This window comes from Polypterus senegalus, chromosome 11 (genome assembly GCF_016835505.1).
Source record: "Polypterus senegalus isolate Bchr_013 chromosome 11, ASM1683550v1, whole genome shotgun sequence".
Lineage (NCBI taxonomy): Eukaryota > Metazoa > Chordata > Cladistia > Polypteriformes > Polypteridae > Polypterus > Polypterus senegalus.
Window position 1 is genome coordinate 165,183,732 of NC_053164.1, and position 17,845 is coordinate 165,201,576.

The following is a 17,845-nucleotide window of genomic DNA, read 5'->3' on the forward strand; positions in this document are numbered from 1 at the left end:
TGGCAGCCAAGGTGCCTTTGTCAAGCCTGTAGCGGTCTGTGTGACCCTCCATGGATATGCCTCCCCAGACAATCATTAACCCACCACCAAAGTGCTCATGCTGAATGATGTTACAGGCAGCATAATGTTCTCCATGGCTTCTCCAGACCCTTTCACTTCTGTCACGTGCTCAGGGTGAACCTTCTCTCATCTGTGAAAAGCACAGGGCACCAGTGGTGCATCTGCCAATTCTGGTATTCTATGGAGAATGCCAATCTAGCTGCATGCTGCTGGGCAGTGAGCTCAGGGCCCATTAGAGGACATGGGGCCCTTGGGTCACCCTCATGAAGTCTTTCTGGTTGTTTGGTCAGAGACATTCACACCAGTGGCCTGTTGAAGTTCATTTTGTAGTGCTCTGACAGTACTCATCCTGTTCTGCTTTTCCCAAAGGAGCAGATACCGGTCCTGCTAATGGATTAAGAACCTTCTATGGCCCTGTCTAGCTCTTCTACAGTAACTGCTTGTCTCCTGGAATCTCCTCCATGCCCTTAAGACTGTCCTAGAAGACACAGCAAACCTTCTGGCAATGGTACATATTGATATGCCATTCTGGAGAAGTTGGACTACCTGTGCAACTTCTGTAGGGTCCAGGTATCGCCTCATGCTACCAGTAGTGACACTGACTGTAGCCAAATGCAAAACTAGTGAAGAAACAGTCAGAAAAGATGAGGAGGGAAAAATGTCAGTGGCCTCCACCTATTAAACTATTCCTGTTTTGGGGGTCCATCTCATTGTTGCCCCTCTACTGCACCTGTTGTTAATTTCATTAACACCAAAGCTGCTGAAACTGATTAACAACCTCCTCTGCTACTTAACTGACCAGATCAGTATCCCAGAAATTTCATTGACTTGATGCTATACTCTCATTAAAAAGTGTTCCTTTAATTTTTTGAGCAGTACTGTATATATATATATATATATATATATATATATATATATATATATATATATATATATATATATATATATATATATATATATATATATATATACTGTATATTGTGGCACCGGCCGAGGACGCCAGGAGGACCAGAGGAGGGCTTGTACCTCCTCCAGACCGCGAGGGGGCGTCCGTCCTGGTTACGCTGGTGGCCTCGGGTAGAGGGCACGGAAGCCCAGCCCTATAGGGGCCCATGGTCCCTGCCAGGCGGCGGCCCACTTCCAGACCATCATCTACCACATCCGACCGAGGCAGGAGCCCGGCCGGGACGCCCAGGAGGACCGGAGGAGGGCCTGTACCTCCACCAGACCACGAGGGGGTGTCCGCCCTGGTTATGTTGGTGGCCTCGGGTAAGGGGCATGGAAGCCCAGCCCTGTAGGGGCCCGTGGCCACCGCCAGGTGGCGCCCTGCTACCTGAACAGCCCTGGAGCCCAGCACTTCCGCCACACCAGGAAGTGCTGGGGAAAAGATGACAGGGGACACCCGGACGGCTTCTGGGTGCGCAGCCGGCACTTCCGCCACACAAGGGCATGTCTGCGGAGGAGTGTCGGGAAGCAGCTGGAGCCCATCCGGGTTCCCATAAAAGGGGCCGCCTCCCTCCAGTCATTGGCGAGAGTCAGGAGGAAGGAAGACGGAGCTGGAGTGAGGACTGGAGGCGGCCAAGAGAGAAAGACAAAAGGACTGTGTGGCCTGGACTTTGGGGGATCGGTGCAGGAGGCACTGGGGTTGGTAGTGCACAAAGTTTGTAAATATTGTATATAATAAAGGGTGTGTGGTGAAACCAATCGAGCTGCATGCTGCTGGGCAGTGAGCTCAGGGCCCATTAGAGGACATGGGGCCCTTGGGTCACCCTCATGAAGTCTTTCTGGTTGTTTGGTCAGAGACATTCACACCAGTGGCCTGCTGGAGGTCATTTTGTAGGGCTCTGGCAGTGCTCATCCTGTTCCTCCTTGCCCAAAGGAGCAGATACTGGTCCTGCTGATGGGTTATGGACCTTCTATGGCCCTCTCCAGCTCTCCTAGAGTAACTGCTTGTCTCCTAGAATCTCCTCCATGCCCTTGAGACTGTGCAGGGAGACACAGCAAACCTTCTGGCAATGACACGTATTGATGTGCCATCCTGGAGAAGTTGGATTACCTGTGCAACCTCTGTAGGGTCTAGGTATCGCCTCATGCTACCAGTAGTGACACTGACTGTAGCCAAATGCAAAACTAGTGAAGAAACAGTCAGAAAAGATGAGGAGGGAAAAATGTCAGTCACCTGTTAAACCATTCCTGTTTTGGGGGTCATCTCATTGTTGCCCCTCTAGTGCATCTGTTGTTAATTTCATTAACACCACAGCAGCTGAAACTGATTAACAACCCAATCTGCTACTTAACTGACCAGATTAATATCCCATAAGTTTCATTGACTTTATGCTATACTCTGATTAAAAAGTGTTCCTTTAATTCTTTTGAGCAGTGTATATATATATATATATATTGTGGTCCCCGGCTGGGACAGCCAGGAGGACCGGAGGAGGGCTTGTGTCTCCTCCAGAACGTGAGGGGGCGTCCGTCCTGGTTATGTTGGGGGCCTCGGGTACAGGGCTTGGAAGCCCAACCCTGTAGGGGCCCGTGGCCACCACCAGGCCGCGCCCCGGTGCCTGAGGAACCCTGGAGCCCAGCACTTCCGGCACACCAGGAAGTGCTTTGGGGAAGAAGACAGGAGACACCCGGACGGCTTCCGGGTGCACAGCCGGCACTTCCGCCACACAGGGATATGTCCAAAGGGGAGTGCCGGGAAGCAGCTAGAGCCCATCCAGGTTCCTACTTAAGGAGCCGCCTCCCTCCAGTCATCGGCAGAAGTCGGGTGGAATAGGACAGAGCTGGAGGGAGGGCTAGAGGCGGCCAGGAGAAAGGCAGTGGAACTGTGTGGCCTGGACATTGGGGGAATCGGTGCTGGAGGCACTGGGGTTGAAAATATTGTAAATAAATGGGTGTGTTGGGTGAGAAACCGTTGTCCGTCTGTCTGTGTCCGGGAACACCTGTTCAATTTCTCATTAATGCAATTATCTAATCAACCAATCACATGGCAGTTGCTTCAATGCATTTAAGGGTGTGGTCCTGGTCAAGACAATCTCCTGAACTCCAAACTGAATGTCAGAATGGGAAAGAAAGGCGATTAAAGCAATTTTGAGCGTGGCATGGTTGTTGGTGCCAGACGGGCCAGTCTGAGTATGTCACAATCTGCTCAGTTACTGAGATTTTCACGCACAACCATTTCTAGGGTTTACAAAGAATGGTGTGAAAAGGGAAAAACATCCAGTATGCGGCAGTCCTGTGGGTGAAAATGCCTTGTTGATGCTAGAGGTCAGAGGAGAATGGGCCGACTGATTCAAGATGATAGAAGAGCAACTTTGACTGAAATAACCACTCATTATAACCGAGGTATGCAGCAAAGCATTTGTGAAGCCACAACACGCACAACCTTGAGGCGGATGGGCTACAACAGCAGAAGACCCCACCGGGTATCACTCATCTCCACTACAAATACTGTAGGAAAAAGAGGCTACAATTTGCACGAGCTCACCAAAATTGGACAGTTGAAGACTGGAAAAATGTTGCCTGGTCTGATGAGTCTCGATTTCTGTTGAGACATTCAAATGGTAGAGTCAGAATTTGGCGTAAACAGAATGAGAACATGGATCCATCATGCCTTGTTACCACTGTGCAGGCTGGTGGTGGTGGTATAATGGTGTGGGGGATGTTTTCTTGGCACACTTTAGGCCCCTTAATGCCAATTGGGCATCGTTTAAATGCCACGGGCTACCTGAGCATTGTTTCTGACCATGTCCATCCCTTCATGACCACCATGGACCCATCCTCTGATGGCTACCTCCAGCAGGATAATCCACCATGTCACAAAGCTTGAATCATTTCAAATTGGTTTTTTGAACATGACAATGAGTTCACTGTATTAAAATAGCCCCCCCAGTCACCAGATCTCAACCCAATAGAGCATCTTTGGGATGTGGTGGAACGGGAGCTTCGTGCCCTGGATGTGCATCCCACAAATCTCCATCAACTGCAAGATGCTATCCTATCAATATGGGCCAACATTTCTAAAGAATGCTTTCAGAACCTTGTTGAATCAATGCCACGTAAAATTAAGGCAGTTCTGAAGGCGAAAGGGGGTCAAACACTGTATTAGTATGGTGTTCCTAATAATCCTTTAGGTGAGTGTATATTGTGATAGATGGCTGGGGAACTTGCCTCACCAGGAGGCCTAGAGAAGCAGGTGACTGGAAGAGGGGCAATTCCTTACCCAGGATGCAAGAGGGCTGCCATCCTGGATTGTGTGGGAGCTATGGAACTGGAAGGCTCAACCCAGTGGGGATCCGTGGCCATCGCTGGGGGCAACCGAAGGACTAAGGAGCCTTGGAACGCAGCACTTCTGCCACACAAGGAAGTGCTGTTGAACCAGGAAGCAGGTACATCCAGAGTGCTTCCGGGTGCCCATGCAGGTCTTCCGCCACATCAGGAAGTGCTGCGGGAGATCATCGGGGAGCACCTGGAGCACATCCGGGTGCATTATAAAAGGGGCTGCCTCACCCTATTCAAGGTGCCAGAGTCAGGTGGAAGAGGAAGGAGCTTGTGAGGAGTGGAGTACAGGAGGCAGAAGAAAGGAAAGGTATGTCAGCATTGCACTGTGATATTGTGTTGAGGAATAAAATGTGTGTGGTTTGGACATCCGGCTCTCGGTGTCTGTCTGTGTCCGGGGCATCTTTCACAATATATATATCTGTATTCTAGGGGGCTGTGCCCCCTACTTGCTTTGCTCGCCCACCCCACAACCTCAATCCCCAGGGGTGCGCTTCACGCTAGCCACTTCACGTCTCTGCCACTCGCATTGTGAAGGGGGGTCAAATGCTTGCTAAAGAGATGCGGATGGATCTGCTGCTGGCTGTCTGCTAGCTGCTACCGAGCTGCGTGATCTGCATGTTGTGCTGCACGCCGATCATTTAAAAGCCTGTACAGCAGCTGTTGCTGCTGTGCTGCGTGATCTGCATGTCGCGCTGCACGACGATCATTTAAAAGCCTGTACAGCAGCTGTCCTTTAAGCCAGCTGCTGCTGCTGTGCTGTGTGTCGATCATTTAAAAGCCTGTACAGCAGCTGTCCTTTATGTCTCACTTTGTTGTCATGCGGGATGTTAAAGTGTCTCAGAGAAATTGTTTGTAAGTAGGGCGTGACATGCAAGAAGTCTTGCTGGACTTCAAAGTGTTTATCCGAGATGATCATGTCTCAGCCCAAGATTTTTTTTATATAATAGATAGATATACATCTTGATAGACAGATAGATATGGATATATATAGATATAGATATATAAAATGTTGTTGTTTAATTACTTAAAGAATACTCAACATTAAAGTTACACAAAACTATATTCAAGAAAATAATACCTTTTAGGTGCTTCTGATATCTCAGGAGCTCTGGTGCCAGTAGACCACTCAATGGTCCCAGACAGCCTACAGTACTGACAAGTGCATCTTCATCATCCATGTCAATCTCATCATCACTGTCTCTGGATTTATTTAATTTTCTGAAATTACAATAAAAAGGCCAATTAGTTCAGTATTGTATATCATATTCCTTACCATTTTATGAGCTGATCAAACTGTGTTCTTTATACCAGCCTACTGAAAGTAGTGTTTGCATCAATTTTTAAAGGATGTGTTAGGTTAATTGTAGGTAACATCGGCCACAAGAAACAGACCAACTTTCATGTACACACCTTCACACGTACAGGTCCAATTTGGATTACCAAACAACCTAATATAAATATCTTTGGAGTAAGTGATTAAAAACAGACTATCCTGAGAAAAACCAGTAGAGACACAGGTAGTACATGGGCAGCAGCTGTGTGCACGATTCAAATCCATGTTGCTGGATTATTAAGTCAACAATGCTAAACAAAAGAAACAGTCTTAGTAAGTTAAGGTTAAATTCCCGTTAGTATTTGTCTAGCCTTGCATTGCTACATAGAATACTGTAGTGAACACCAAGATGGGAAATGCACACACAGGGAAGAGATGCAGGATGAGCAGTTTGAGCCTTATGAAAAATTGGTGTATTTATTGTTTTACTCCATGACATGTAACAAGAAGTCAAGCAAAATTACACCTTTTATTGGCTAACTGAAAAGATTACAATATGCAAGCTTTCAAGGCAACTCAGGCTCGTTCTTTAGTTTACATATTGCCTAAAGAAAGGTCCTGAGTTGCCTTGAAAGCTTGCATATTGTAATCTTTTAAGTTAGCCAATAAAAGGTGTCATTTTGCTTGACTTCTCATAATATCCATAATGGCTAACATGGTATAATACCCTAGTTCTACTCCATGACATGTACATTTCTGAACACTAGTGTACCTTTGCAAACGTCACCACTATTATGGGCCTTCAAAACAACAAATATGCACCTAAACAAGTCATGACTCACTTATTTTGTTCCCTATTTTCTTCAATGCAAAAATTAATCACTTCCAAAAAATACTGCCTATAATTTAGCCCTAGTTTATAGCATAGTAACTAATAGAAAGTGTTTTCACTGTGACTGTACTGTTCAGACAAACAACATGGCTACTACAGTAATGCAAACACATGCTACATCTCTCTTTGATGCAAAGGATTTCTTATTATCTATTGACTATTTTAAATCCACTATTTTTAAATCATTTTTCCAGTCTTGTGGGTACCAAGGAATTACATTTACCTTTCTTAATGTGGCTGTCACCTGCAGCATATAATTGTCACACAATCTTTTTCAATTTACTATGCAATCAATACTTAGTGCTGCAATTCTGTGATAACAACCATTTGTTATACAATACTACAGTACTTTATACTGTGAACAATATGTTAGTGATTCATAGATGGTACATTGAGGACTGCGGTAAAAAAATAAAATAAAAAACAGAAATGTTTGTCATAGATGAATGAAGGTCAGTTTTAAAAATAACTGAGAATAAATAAAGAATTTTTAATTGCATAATATATTTGTAAATGGCAAATATGCTCTGAGATTTTTCAGATAAGGAAAACAAGCAATGAGGTAAAACAGAGAGTCATGGGGTGTTGCATATTGATTAGAATATACAAGTAAGTATTTTATTGTACTCTGTTAAGTAAGACAACAATGGTCATATGTGCACAGTATATGTGTGTATATACACACAAATTTTGGGTTAAGAGTTAAATTATTAGTATTACAGTGATTCCTCGCTATATCGTGCTTCGACTTTCGCGGCTTCACTCCATCACGTATTTTAAACGTAAGCATATCTAAATACATATCACAGATTTTTCGCTGGTTCGCAGATTTCTGCGGTCAATGGGTCTTTTAATTTATGGTACATGCTTCCTCAGTTAGTTTGCCCAGTTGATTTCATACAAGGGACGGTATTGGCGGATGGCTGATAAGCTACCCAATCAGAGCATGTATTACTTATTAAATAAAACTCCTCAATGATATACAATATGCTTCCCGTGCAGTGCTCCGCATACTCGTATTCGTATTGATTTTTGATTGTTTGCTTTTCTCTGTCTCTCTCATTCTTTCTGACATTCTCTGCTCCTGACGGAGGGGGTGTGAGCAGAGGGCTGTACGCACACTGGTCTAGAGGATATGGATGCTCCTCTAAAAAATGCTGAAAGACTACCTTCACATTGCTCCCTTCCTTGCAGCTGCTTTGTCCGGCGGTACTTCGCATACTTAAAAGCCTGAACAGCCCTATTAATCTCTGACATTCTCTGCTCCTGACGTGCACTCCTCTGAAGAGGAAGATATGTTTGCATTCTTTTAATTGTGAGACGCAACTGTCATCTCTGTCTTGTCACGGAGCACAGGTTAAACTTTTGACTAAAGGATGTTATTTCATGTCTAGAGGGCTGCTAATAATGCTCTAACTGCAAAAATATTCGATTTATAAATAAAGGATCCTACTTTGCAGAAATTCATTTATTGTGGTAGAGTCTGGAACGGATTAACTGCGATAAACGAGGGTTTACTGTACTCTTCTCCAGTTGCCTTTTAGTATACTTATAAATAAGTCTTAACTGTGAATTTCATTCAGTTTTAATTATTACAGTTATGATAGAGTTATATTTCTAATGTTACATAACTATTTTGTCTCCAGAAGTTTTCTCTTATTGTGCCATTCCTCCATTTCGGAGATATTAGTTCTATTTTAATTTTCAACTAAAAATGTTTTTTGATGGATTTTTTCCATTTTTAAACTTATTCAGTATCTGTCCTCTAATCATTTGACCTTACTTTTCAAAAACAGGAGCCTGTCCAGGATGTAAAATATGCCCACCACAAGAAACAGTGTATCTTTACACTGTGGAAGAAAATGTGAGTCTCAAAAAAAGAAAATAAAAGACTTTACGGAAAAGGGAAGAACACTAACTCAATAAAGTACCCCTACCTGAAATCAAATCATGATCAGTGGCATTTTTGGTATGACTATTAGAGTGGGCCTACTTGAATCTGGGAGAGAGACACTGTCAGAACAAGTAGAACCATCCTGAGAAGGGTGTACATGAGACACAGAGAGAGAAACAGATATGATCAAGCTCTTCTGCTTAAATCCACTGGCCTAGACATGTGGCTGACAGCGATCTCGGGAAGGATCCTGACTTGTCTTGGTTCAGCTCATGCAGCTAAGAAAAGTGAGTGCAGATGGTGTAGTCTTTGACCCCAAGTAAGTAGTGTAAGACTGAGAAAGCAGCGTGAATGTGCAGACAGGGGCCACATCAGAAAATATATAATTGAAAGATCACTGAAGCCACATGGAAGAAGTTGTAGAAGATTGGTCATGTGAGGGACCAAGAGATAGACACTGTGTTTCACAATATATTAGGCTACTGGCACCAGTGAGGCTAAAAAGCAAATGAGTATTCATAAACCTCTCAGTTTTGTTCAATGGGCAAAGTGTTAAATAATATTGAATGTAAGTAATCAATATGATTTATGATAATGATGACGAGTACACTAAAATACCGGGATGCATAAGATCACAAATGCTTTAAATTGAGTCACCAAAACCAAAGAAAACAATGGATTTCTTAAAAGGGCTCTAGCATTCAAGCCTAAAGGTAGAACTGAAAGGTTCAGGATACACACATTTATAGAAGGCCAAAGGTATGTTGAGAGCACTACAGGGTACAAGGGCCAGCCCAAGCAACATAGAAGCAGTCTAGCAACACTGTTTTGCAAAAAAAACATTTTACCAAGGTGTTAGATTATTTATCCAATTTTACTATTTGTTTATTTTTTGCACAGCAGTGCCAACTACTGTGAGATGGAGGGTCAGTGCCCCACTCCCCCCTAAATTCACAGATTCCACTGATCTGCATCCAAAGACACTGAGACAGCAACATTACCAATTGAACTCAATCCCTCAAAACCTTCCATTATGAAATATTTTGTGAATTATTTTTTCTTGATGATTTACACTGCTAACACACTGAAAAACACTGGTTCCATGGAGTCTGAAAGCTTCAAATCAAATCTACATATTCAACACAACAAAAGCTCATGCATATGCTCTGCAATGTTACAATGTAGCACAAATTTCTACGACATTTCCATCACATTTCCATTAATGCCAACAATGTTTCTTTATTAAAACAGCAAACGGTGACATCTTGAATTGCAACATTGTTCAAATAATCTACTACTAGTTCTGAAAATATGGCCAGTTTGTGTTATGCTCTACCATTACACTTTGTTCTTATTACTGAGTAATCTAAAAAGATGTTCTTATTTCAGAAAAAGAATAATAAACCATTTAACCTGTTGCTCTGACAATTACAAAATAAAGCAAGGTACAGTATTTATAGAAACAAATATTGTGTTACGTAGATACCAAGTCTAAGTATGTGAGAAATTCAAAACCTATTAATGATATGAAGAATATGCAATCAGCATCTTGTGTTTCATACTGCTTGGCACCATTACAAATGTGCTTAAAGATTAATTCATTTGTGGCCCAAGGCTAATGCACTTTATTTTAATATCTGCATATTTTCAATGTCGCTATTATTTATTCCAACTGATTGATACTTTTTCCAAGTTATGTGTCAATTTGCATGTAACAGACTTGCACGGAGCTGGAGTGCTTTTCTTCCTCCTACAAGACAGAGTTGGGTTACAGCTGTCTTGCTCTTCCGAACTGGGCACAAAAGACAAATCTCATAATGTATTGAGCTAAAGCAGAATCTCTTTTACTCTAAAGGATTATTTGAGTTTTGATATAAACAGTACAAACACTACTACTGGCTATAAATTATGGGGCCAAAAGAAACACAAAAATGAATAGGAGTCCTCCAAAAAGGTCAGACCTTCTGAAAATACAGGTCTGAAACACTTGGGTAAGGCACTATCTAGGCAGTGTAGCTCCAACTCAAAAATCAGGGCTTGGCCTAGGGAAGTCCAGAATACACAGATCTACACACATGACAAGAGACTTTAAGGGAATAAAAAAAAAAACCCTATGCCAAAGCTGAAGAAAGAATTTCGCCTTCTCCTTAAATACCTACTAAGGCAGCCTCTCAGCTGCACAATTATGTGGCCCTGACTTCTTGGGTACAAGGCTGATAACAAAAAACATTAACATGGAAACTTAACATTACACTAGAAAATTAAATTAAATAACTTATTAAATAACCAAAATACACACAAAACAAAAAACATTCAAGATTCTTATTTTTTTCGGCTGCTCCAGTTAGGGGGTGCCATAGCAGATCATCTTTTTCCATATCTTTCTGTCCTCTGCATCTTGTTCTGTTACACACATCACCTGCATGTACTCTCACACCACATCCACAAACCTCCTCTTAGGCCTTCCTCTTTTCCTCTTCCCTGGCAGCTCTATCCTTAACATCCCTTTCCCAATATACTCAGGGTATCTCCTCTGCACATGACCAAAACAATGAAATCTCGCCTCTCTGACTTTGTCTGCCAACTTGAGCTGACCCTCTAATGTACTCATTTCTAATCCTATCCATCCTTATCACACCCAGTGCAAATCTTAACACCTTTAACTCTGCCACCTCCAGCGCTGTCTCCTGCTTTCTGGTCAGTGTCACCGTCTCCAACCCATATAACATAGCTGGTCTCACTACCGTTCTGTAGACCTTCCCTTTCACTCTTGTTGATACCCATCTGTCACAGATCACTCCTGACACTATTCTCAACCCATTCCACCCTATCTGCACTCTCTTTTTCACCTCTGTTCCACAATCCCCATTACTCTGTACTGTTGATCCCAAGTATTTAAACTCATCCACCTTCGCCAACTCTACTCCCTGCATCCTCACCATTCTAATGACCTCCCTCTCATTTACACACATGTATTCTGTCTTGCTCCTACTGACCTTCATTCCTTTCCTCTCCAGAGCATATCTACACTTCTCCTGGGTCTCCTCAACCTGCTCCCTACTATCACTACAGATCACAATGTCATCAGCAAACATCATAGTCCACAGGGACTCCTGTCTAATCTCGTTTGTTAACCTGTCCATCACCATTGCAAATAAGAAAGGGCTCAGAGCCAATCCCTGATGTAATCCCACCTCCACCTTGAATTCATCCGTCACTCCTACCGCAGACCTCACCACTGTCACACTTCCCTCGTACGTATCCTGTACAACTCTTACATAATTCTTTGCCACTCGGGACTTCCTCATACAATACCACAGCTCCTCTCAAGGCACCTTGTCATATGCTTTCTCCAGGTCTACAAAAACGCAATACAGCTCCTTCTGGCCTTCTCTATACTTCTCCATCAACATCCTCAGAGCAAACATTGCATCTGTGGTGCCCTTTCTTGGCATGAAACCATACTGCTGCTCATTAATCATCACCTCCCTTCTTAACCTAGCTTCCACTACTCTTTCCCATAACTTAATGCTGTGGCTCATCAATTTTATCCCCTGTAGTTATTACAATCCTGCTCATCCCCCTTATTCTTAAATATCGGCACCAGTACACTTCTTCTCCACTCCTCAGACAGCCTCTCACTTTCTAAGATTCCATTAAACATTCTGGTTAATAACTCCACTGACATCTCTCCTAAATACCTCCATGCTTCCACAGGTATGTCATCTGGACCAACGGCTTTTCATCCTTTTTGTAGCTGTCCTTACTTCCTCCTTGCTAATCCGTTGCACTTCCTGATTCAGTATCTCCACATCATCCAACCTTATCTCTCTCTCATTCTCTTCATTCATCAACCTCTCAAAGTACTCTATCTGCTCAACACACCCTCCTCGCTTGTAAGTATGTTTCCATCTTTATCCTTAATCACCCTAACCTGCTGCACATCTTTCCCAGGTCAGTCTCTCTGTTTAGCCAATCAGTACAGATCTTTTTCTCCCTCCTTAATTTCCAACCTCTCATACAATTCATCATATGCCTTTTCTTTAGCCGTCACCACCTCTCTCTTCACCTTGCGCCTTATCTCCTCGTACTCTTGTCTACTTTCTGCATCTCTCTGACTATCCCACTTGTTCTTCGCCATCCTATTCCTCTGTATACTCTACTGTACTTCTTCATTCCACCACCAGGTTTCCTTTTCCTCCTTCCTCTGTCCAGATGTCACGCTGTCACACACGCGCGCATGGGAGGCAGCTAAAGGGCTCGAGTGAAGGCAGTTCTGAGCCATGCCGGGATGTGGCAGAGCGCACTAACTCTCTTTCTCACTTCCCTGTAGACCTAACCCGGGAGGTTCCACCTGTCTCTCGGGACGTCACTTCTGGGACCGAGCCAATGGAGACAGACCTTGCCAGCTCCGGCCCCCCTGATGTCACATCCGGGACTAAACCAATGAACAATGAACACGTGCCCGACCCTTATGACCTCACTTCCTGTCTCCCCCTTTAAAAGCCTTCCCTTTTCCCTTCTGTGTCAGTCTTGTTTTGGACTCTGTTGTAAGCACTACAGTGCTGGTATTTGAAAGAAAACGAAGTTGCAGCCAGGATACCAAATTACATGGGTGGCTGCCCCAAACCTTTTTCTGTCTTTGACTCGTTTTGTGACAGTGGCGTAGCCGGCAGGATGGAGAAGTCCCAGAAGAGAAGGGGACAGGACCTGCAAAACACCCAGGTGGGGCGTGCGGGGCCGAGTATTCAGGCGGGGAGGGTGCCCCGTGGTTCGGCGAGACCCGGTGCGGGCTCCGCTCCCAGCACGCAGAACTAGGCCGTCTAGAGAGGCCAGGGAGTGTGCGGGTGGGGCTCACCAGTGGGCTGCCCTGGAGGGAGACAAGAGGGACTCAGTATGCTCTCTTGGGGAGAGTGCCTGCCCCCCAGTGAAACCACAGCCCCTTTTACCACCTTGGGGTGCCCCAGACTGGCAGGTGAGTAAAATAACGAAGTGGAGGTTGGACCCTGAGAGGCCGACCAGTAAACAAGCCTGGTCCTTATGGGCAAAAGTATGGCAGTGGCTACGGCCCTTGGAAAACAAGCCCCACCAGGTCATTGAGCAGGTAGCGTGCTATCTGCTCCTGAAAGCACTTCCCCAGGGCTTCACCCAGCCGGTCTGGGGCGTGCAGTTTAAGAACATGTCTGAGCTCATAGAGCTTCTGGAAACACAGAGGGCGGCCTCACACTCTGGGAGAGCAGAACCGTCCTTCTGCCAAACTCAGCCGGGTATGTCCCAAGACCTAGCCCCTCCCTGTATAACCGGAGCTTGCATCGGCGTCGCGGCGCGCTGGCACGCAAACCGCTTGGAGGCGAGGAGGAATGCAGGTGGAGGGAGGAGGGCTTGGTGTGCTCTGACAAACCCGTTGGCGGTCCCGCATACAGGCGTGGTGATCGTTAACGGGTTTAAAACTTCGCTCTGCTCGATTCCGGCAGCAACATTTCCATTGTTGCCCGCCGTTTTGTGCTACCGCGACAATGGCTAAAATTCAAGACCAGTATAACCTGTGTCCACGGGGAAACCCGCTGGTACAGCACCGCCGCTGTGTCATTAGCTACGGAGGATCAGTCCAGAAAGTAACCGTGGCAATCCTTCCTGATCCTCCGCACCCGGTGATACTAGGCGGGACTGGTCTGACATTAAAAGCGTGAGACACATACCACTCCGGGTTAAGTTGGGCCTCGTTATGGACGGAGATGAACCGTCTCAAGCTGCCTCCACGCCGTGTAATCAGCCGGCAGAGAGGTGAAGCAGCCGTCCTGGCTGGCGTGGCAACTCCGGCCGTCGCAGGCTGACCGTCATCCACCAACGCCGGCGGAGCGGGAGAAACCACGCCCATTGAGGTCGGCGCTGACCCTCTCTCCGTGTTGCGGTTTCAATTTAAAAGACGCCGGCTTCTTTCAAAGGGAGCAATGGAATGACGACTCCCTGAAGTTTGTAAAAAATGCAGTGGTCCTTGTCAATGGCCAGCGCACTAGTCAGTCGATGCCACAGGGCCCCCACTTTGTGTTAGATAATGACCTCCTTTACCGTGTAGCAATGCATGGCGGGCAGGAGGCGAGGCTGCTGCTAGTGCCGCGTACCTTCCGGCGGCAGGTCTGCGAGCTAGCACACGCCCACCTCCTAGGTGGCCACCTGGGCACCGAAAAAACTCTGGAGCGGATCAAGCTCCGTTTTACTGGCCAGGAATTAATGAGGAGGTTCGTCGCTTTTGCGCTTCCTGCCCGGAGTGTCAACTGCGACAGATTCCTAGGAGGGACCGTGCTCCTCTTGTTCCTATTCCCTTGATTGGCGTTCCCTTCCACAGAATCGGGTCGACCTGGTGGGACCTCTAGAGCCCTCAGCCGAGGACACAAGTACATTTTAGTCCTCGTGGATTATGCTACACGATACCCGAAGCTGTTCCGTTGCGCTCAGCTACCTCTAAAGCCATCGCACGGGAATTACTAGGGTATTCGCGTGGGGATCCCCAAAGAAGTCTTGACAGACCAGGGGACCCCTTCACCTCGGAGCGTTCAAGGAGACTGCCAGATTACTGAAAATAAAGCATTTAAAAACCTCGGTGTATCATCCTCAAACCGACGGATTAGTAGAGAGGTTTAATCAAACTCTCAAGCAAATGCTACGTAAGGTGGTCAGCGAGGATGGAAGGAACTGGGATCAGCTCCTCCCCTCGTCCTTTTGCCTATCGGAAGTCCCACAAGCCTCCACGGGGTTCTCCCCCTTTGAACTACTGTATGGGCGACAACCTCGGGGCATATTGGATATTTTGAAAGAAGGCTGGGAAGAAGAGGCTCTTCCCACCACTAACATACTGGAGTATATCGCAGTTCTGCGATAGATTTGGAAAGATTCGCCTGTCCTTAAAAGTCACATGGAGGAGGCTCAAGCAGCACAGGTTCGCTACTACAACGCTGCACGTCTCTTGGGAGTTCCACCCGGAGATCGGGTCATGGTCCTAGTGCCTACCTCCCACTCTAAGTTGCTTGCCCACTGGCAGGGCCCCTACGAAGTTAAGGAGAGGAAGGGACTGGTCGACTATTTGGTGAGTCAACCCAATCGTCGGCCAAAGGAGCGGTATATCATGTGAACCTGCTGAAACCGTGGAAGGACAGGGACCCTGATCCCTCCTCCGGCCAGCCCGCTCACTCTTCGCTCACACACACGACCTTAACTTTGGCGCAGACTTGAGACCCAGGCAGCGGCAGGAGCTGGAAACAGTTATCCGGACCGTTCGAGAGGTAGTCAGTGAACACCCCGGAAGGACCTCTCTGATTGAGCACAACATTGTGACAGAGCCCGGGGTTGTTGTCCGAGAACGCCCGTACCGTCTTCCCGAGGCAAAAAAGGCTGAAGTGGAGCTTGAGATCAAGCGCATGCTGGAACTAGGTGTAATTGAGGAGAGTTATAGTCCCTGGTCCAGCCCCATTGTGCTCGTCGGTAAGCCTGGCGGAGTTGGAGGTTCTGCAATGACTTCCGTCGGCTTAACCAAGTCTCCCAATTTGATGCCTATCCAATGCCCGCGTGGGCGACCTCCTCGAGAGGCTTGGACAGGCTCAATACCTGACCACACTTGACATGACAAAGGGTACTGGCAGGTTCCTTTAACGGACTCCGAAGGAAAAACGCGTTTAGTACCCCTAGCGGACACTGGCAGTATCGTGTCCTTCCATTTGGGTTACGGGGCTCCAGCAACCTTTCAGCGTCTGGTGGACAAAGTGCTTCGCCTCATAACTCATACAGTGCTGCCTACCTAGATGGCGTGGTCATCTATTCCAGCACATGGAAGGAACACCTACAGCATGTCCAAGCGGTATTACGGACACTTGGTGAGGCCGGGCTCCGGATTAATCCCAAGAAATGTTTCTTTGGATTAAGCGAGGCCAAATATTTAGGCTACCTGGAGGGTCGGGTACCGTAAGGCCACAGTGCTCCAAAATTGATGCCATTCTGAAATGGCCCGTCCATGAACCAAGCGGCAGGTCCAAGCCTTTCGGGTTAGCGGGTACTACCGCCGGTTTGTACCCGGTTTTGGAGAAAGCGGCGCCTTGACTGATTTAACAAAGAAGAGGGCCCCGAACATTGTGGTATGGACTGCAAAAACAGACGCTGCATTTGGTGACTTGAAGAAGGCCCTTACGTCCGCACCTATTTTGATGGCACCTAACTTTTCTTTGCCTTTCATCCTCCAGCCGGACGCCGGACACAGGCCTGGGAGCCGTGCTGAGCCAAAGTGTCGATGGTGTGAACACCCGTCATGTTCCTGAGCGGAAACTGTTGGACCGGGAGACCAGGTATGCGGCGGTGGAAGGGAGGCTCTGGCGATTAAATGGGCGATCACTCAGCTGAGGTACTACCTGTTGGGCCGTGAGTTCACCCTTGTCACGGACCATGCACCTCTACAGTGGATGGCCCTGCACAAGGAGTCGAATCCGCGGGTCACCCGGTGGTTTCTTGACCTGCAGCCGTACAAGTTTTCGCTCGTTCATCGTCGGGGTGCTCTCCATGCCAACGCCGATGCTCTCTCTCGGGTTTACGACCTCTCGGTTAAGGTCGCCCGACCCGACGGGTCTGGGCTGAGGGGGCCTTGTCACACACGCAGCATGGGAGGCAGCTAAAGGGCTCAGTGAAGGCAGTTCTGAGCCATGCCGGGATGTGGCAGAGCGCACTAACTCTCTTTCTCACTTCCTGTAGACCTAACCCGGGAGGTTCCACCTGTCTCTCTGGACGTCACTTCTGGGACCGAGCCAATGGAGACAGACCTTGCCAGCTCCGGCCCCCCTGATGTCACATCCGGGACTAAACCAATGAACAATGAACACGTGCCCGACCCTTATGACCTCACTTCCTGTCTCCCCCTTTAAAAGCCTTCCCTTTTCCCTTCTGTGTCAGTCTTGTTTTGGACTCTGTTGTAAGCACTACAGTGCTGGTATTTGAAAAGAAAAAGTTGCAGCCAGGATACCAAATTACATGGGTGGCTGCCCCAAACCTTTTTCTGTCTTTGACTCGTTTTGTGACACACGCCAAGCAACTTTCTTGCTGTCACCCTTACTACATCTGCTGTAGTTGCCCAATTGTCTGGTAACTCTTCACTGCCACCCAGTGCCGGTCTCACCTCCTCTCTAAACTCAACCTTGCAGTCTACTTGCAGTCTTCATCTTCCACCATTTGATCCTTGGCTCTGCCCTCACTCTCTTCCTCTTCTTGATCTCCAACGTCATCCTACAGACCACCATCCTATGCTGTTTAACTACACTTTCCCCTGCCACCACTTTGCAGTCTTCAGTCTCCTTCAAATTGACTCTTCTGCATAGTATGTAATCCACCTGTGTGTATCTTCCTCCATTCAAGACTGTATTTAAATAAAATAAAAACACTAAATAAACAAACAATAAATTTAAGC

The 17,845-nt window shown here is 46.5% G+C and overlaps 1 protein-coding gene across 5 annotated transcripts in view; it reads right to left on the minus strand.

Moving 5' to 3' along the window:
* Window positions 1–17,845, minus strand: part of tbc1d30 (TBC1 domain family, member 30) — a 122,679-nt gene that overhangs the window by 19,861 nt on the left and 84,973 nt on the right. For all 5 annotated transcript variants that reach the window (XM_039770030.1, XM_039770029.1, XM_039770033.1 and 2 more), the window contains one exon: window positions 5,423–5,562. In XM_039770030.1, the coding sequence (XP_039625964.1) occupies window positions 5,423–5,562 (140 nt within the window). The remainder of the gene's footprint in view (window positions 1–5,422; window positions 5,563–17,845) is intronic.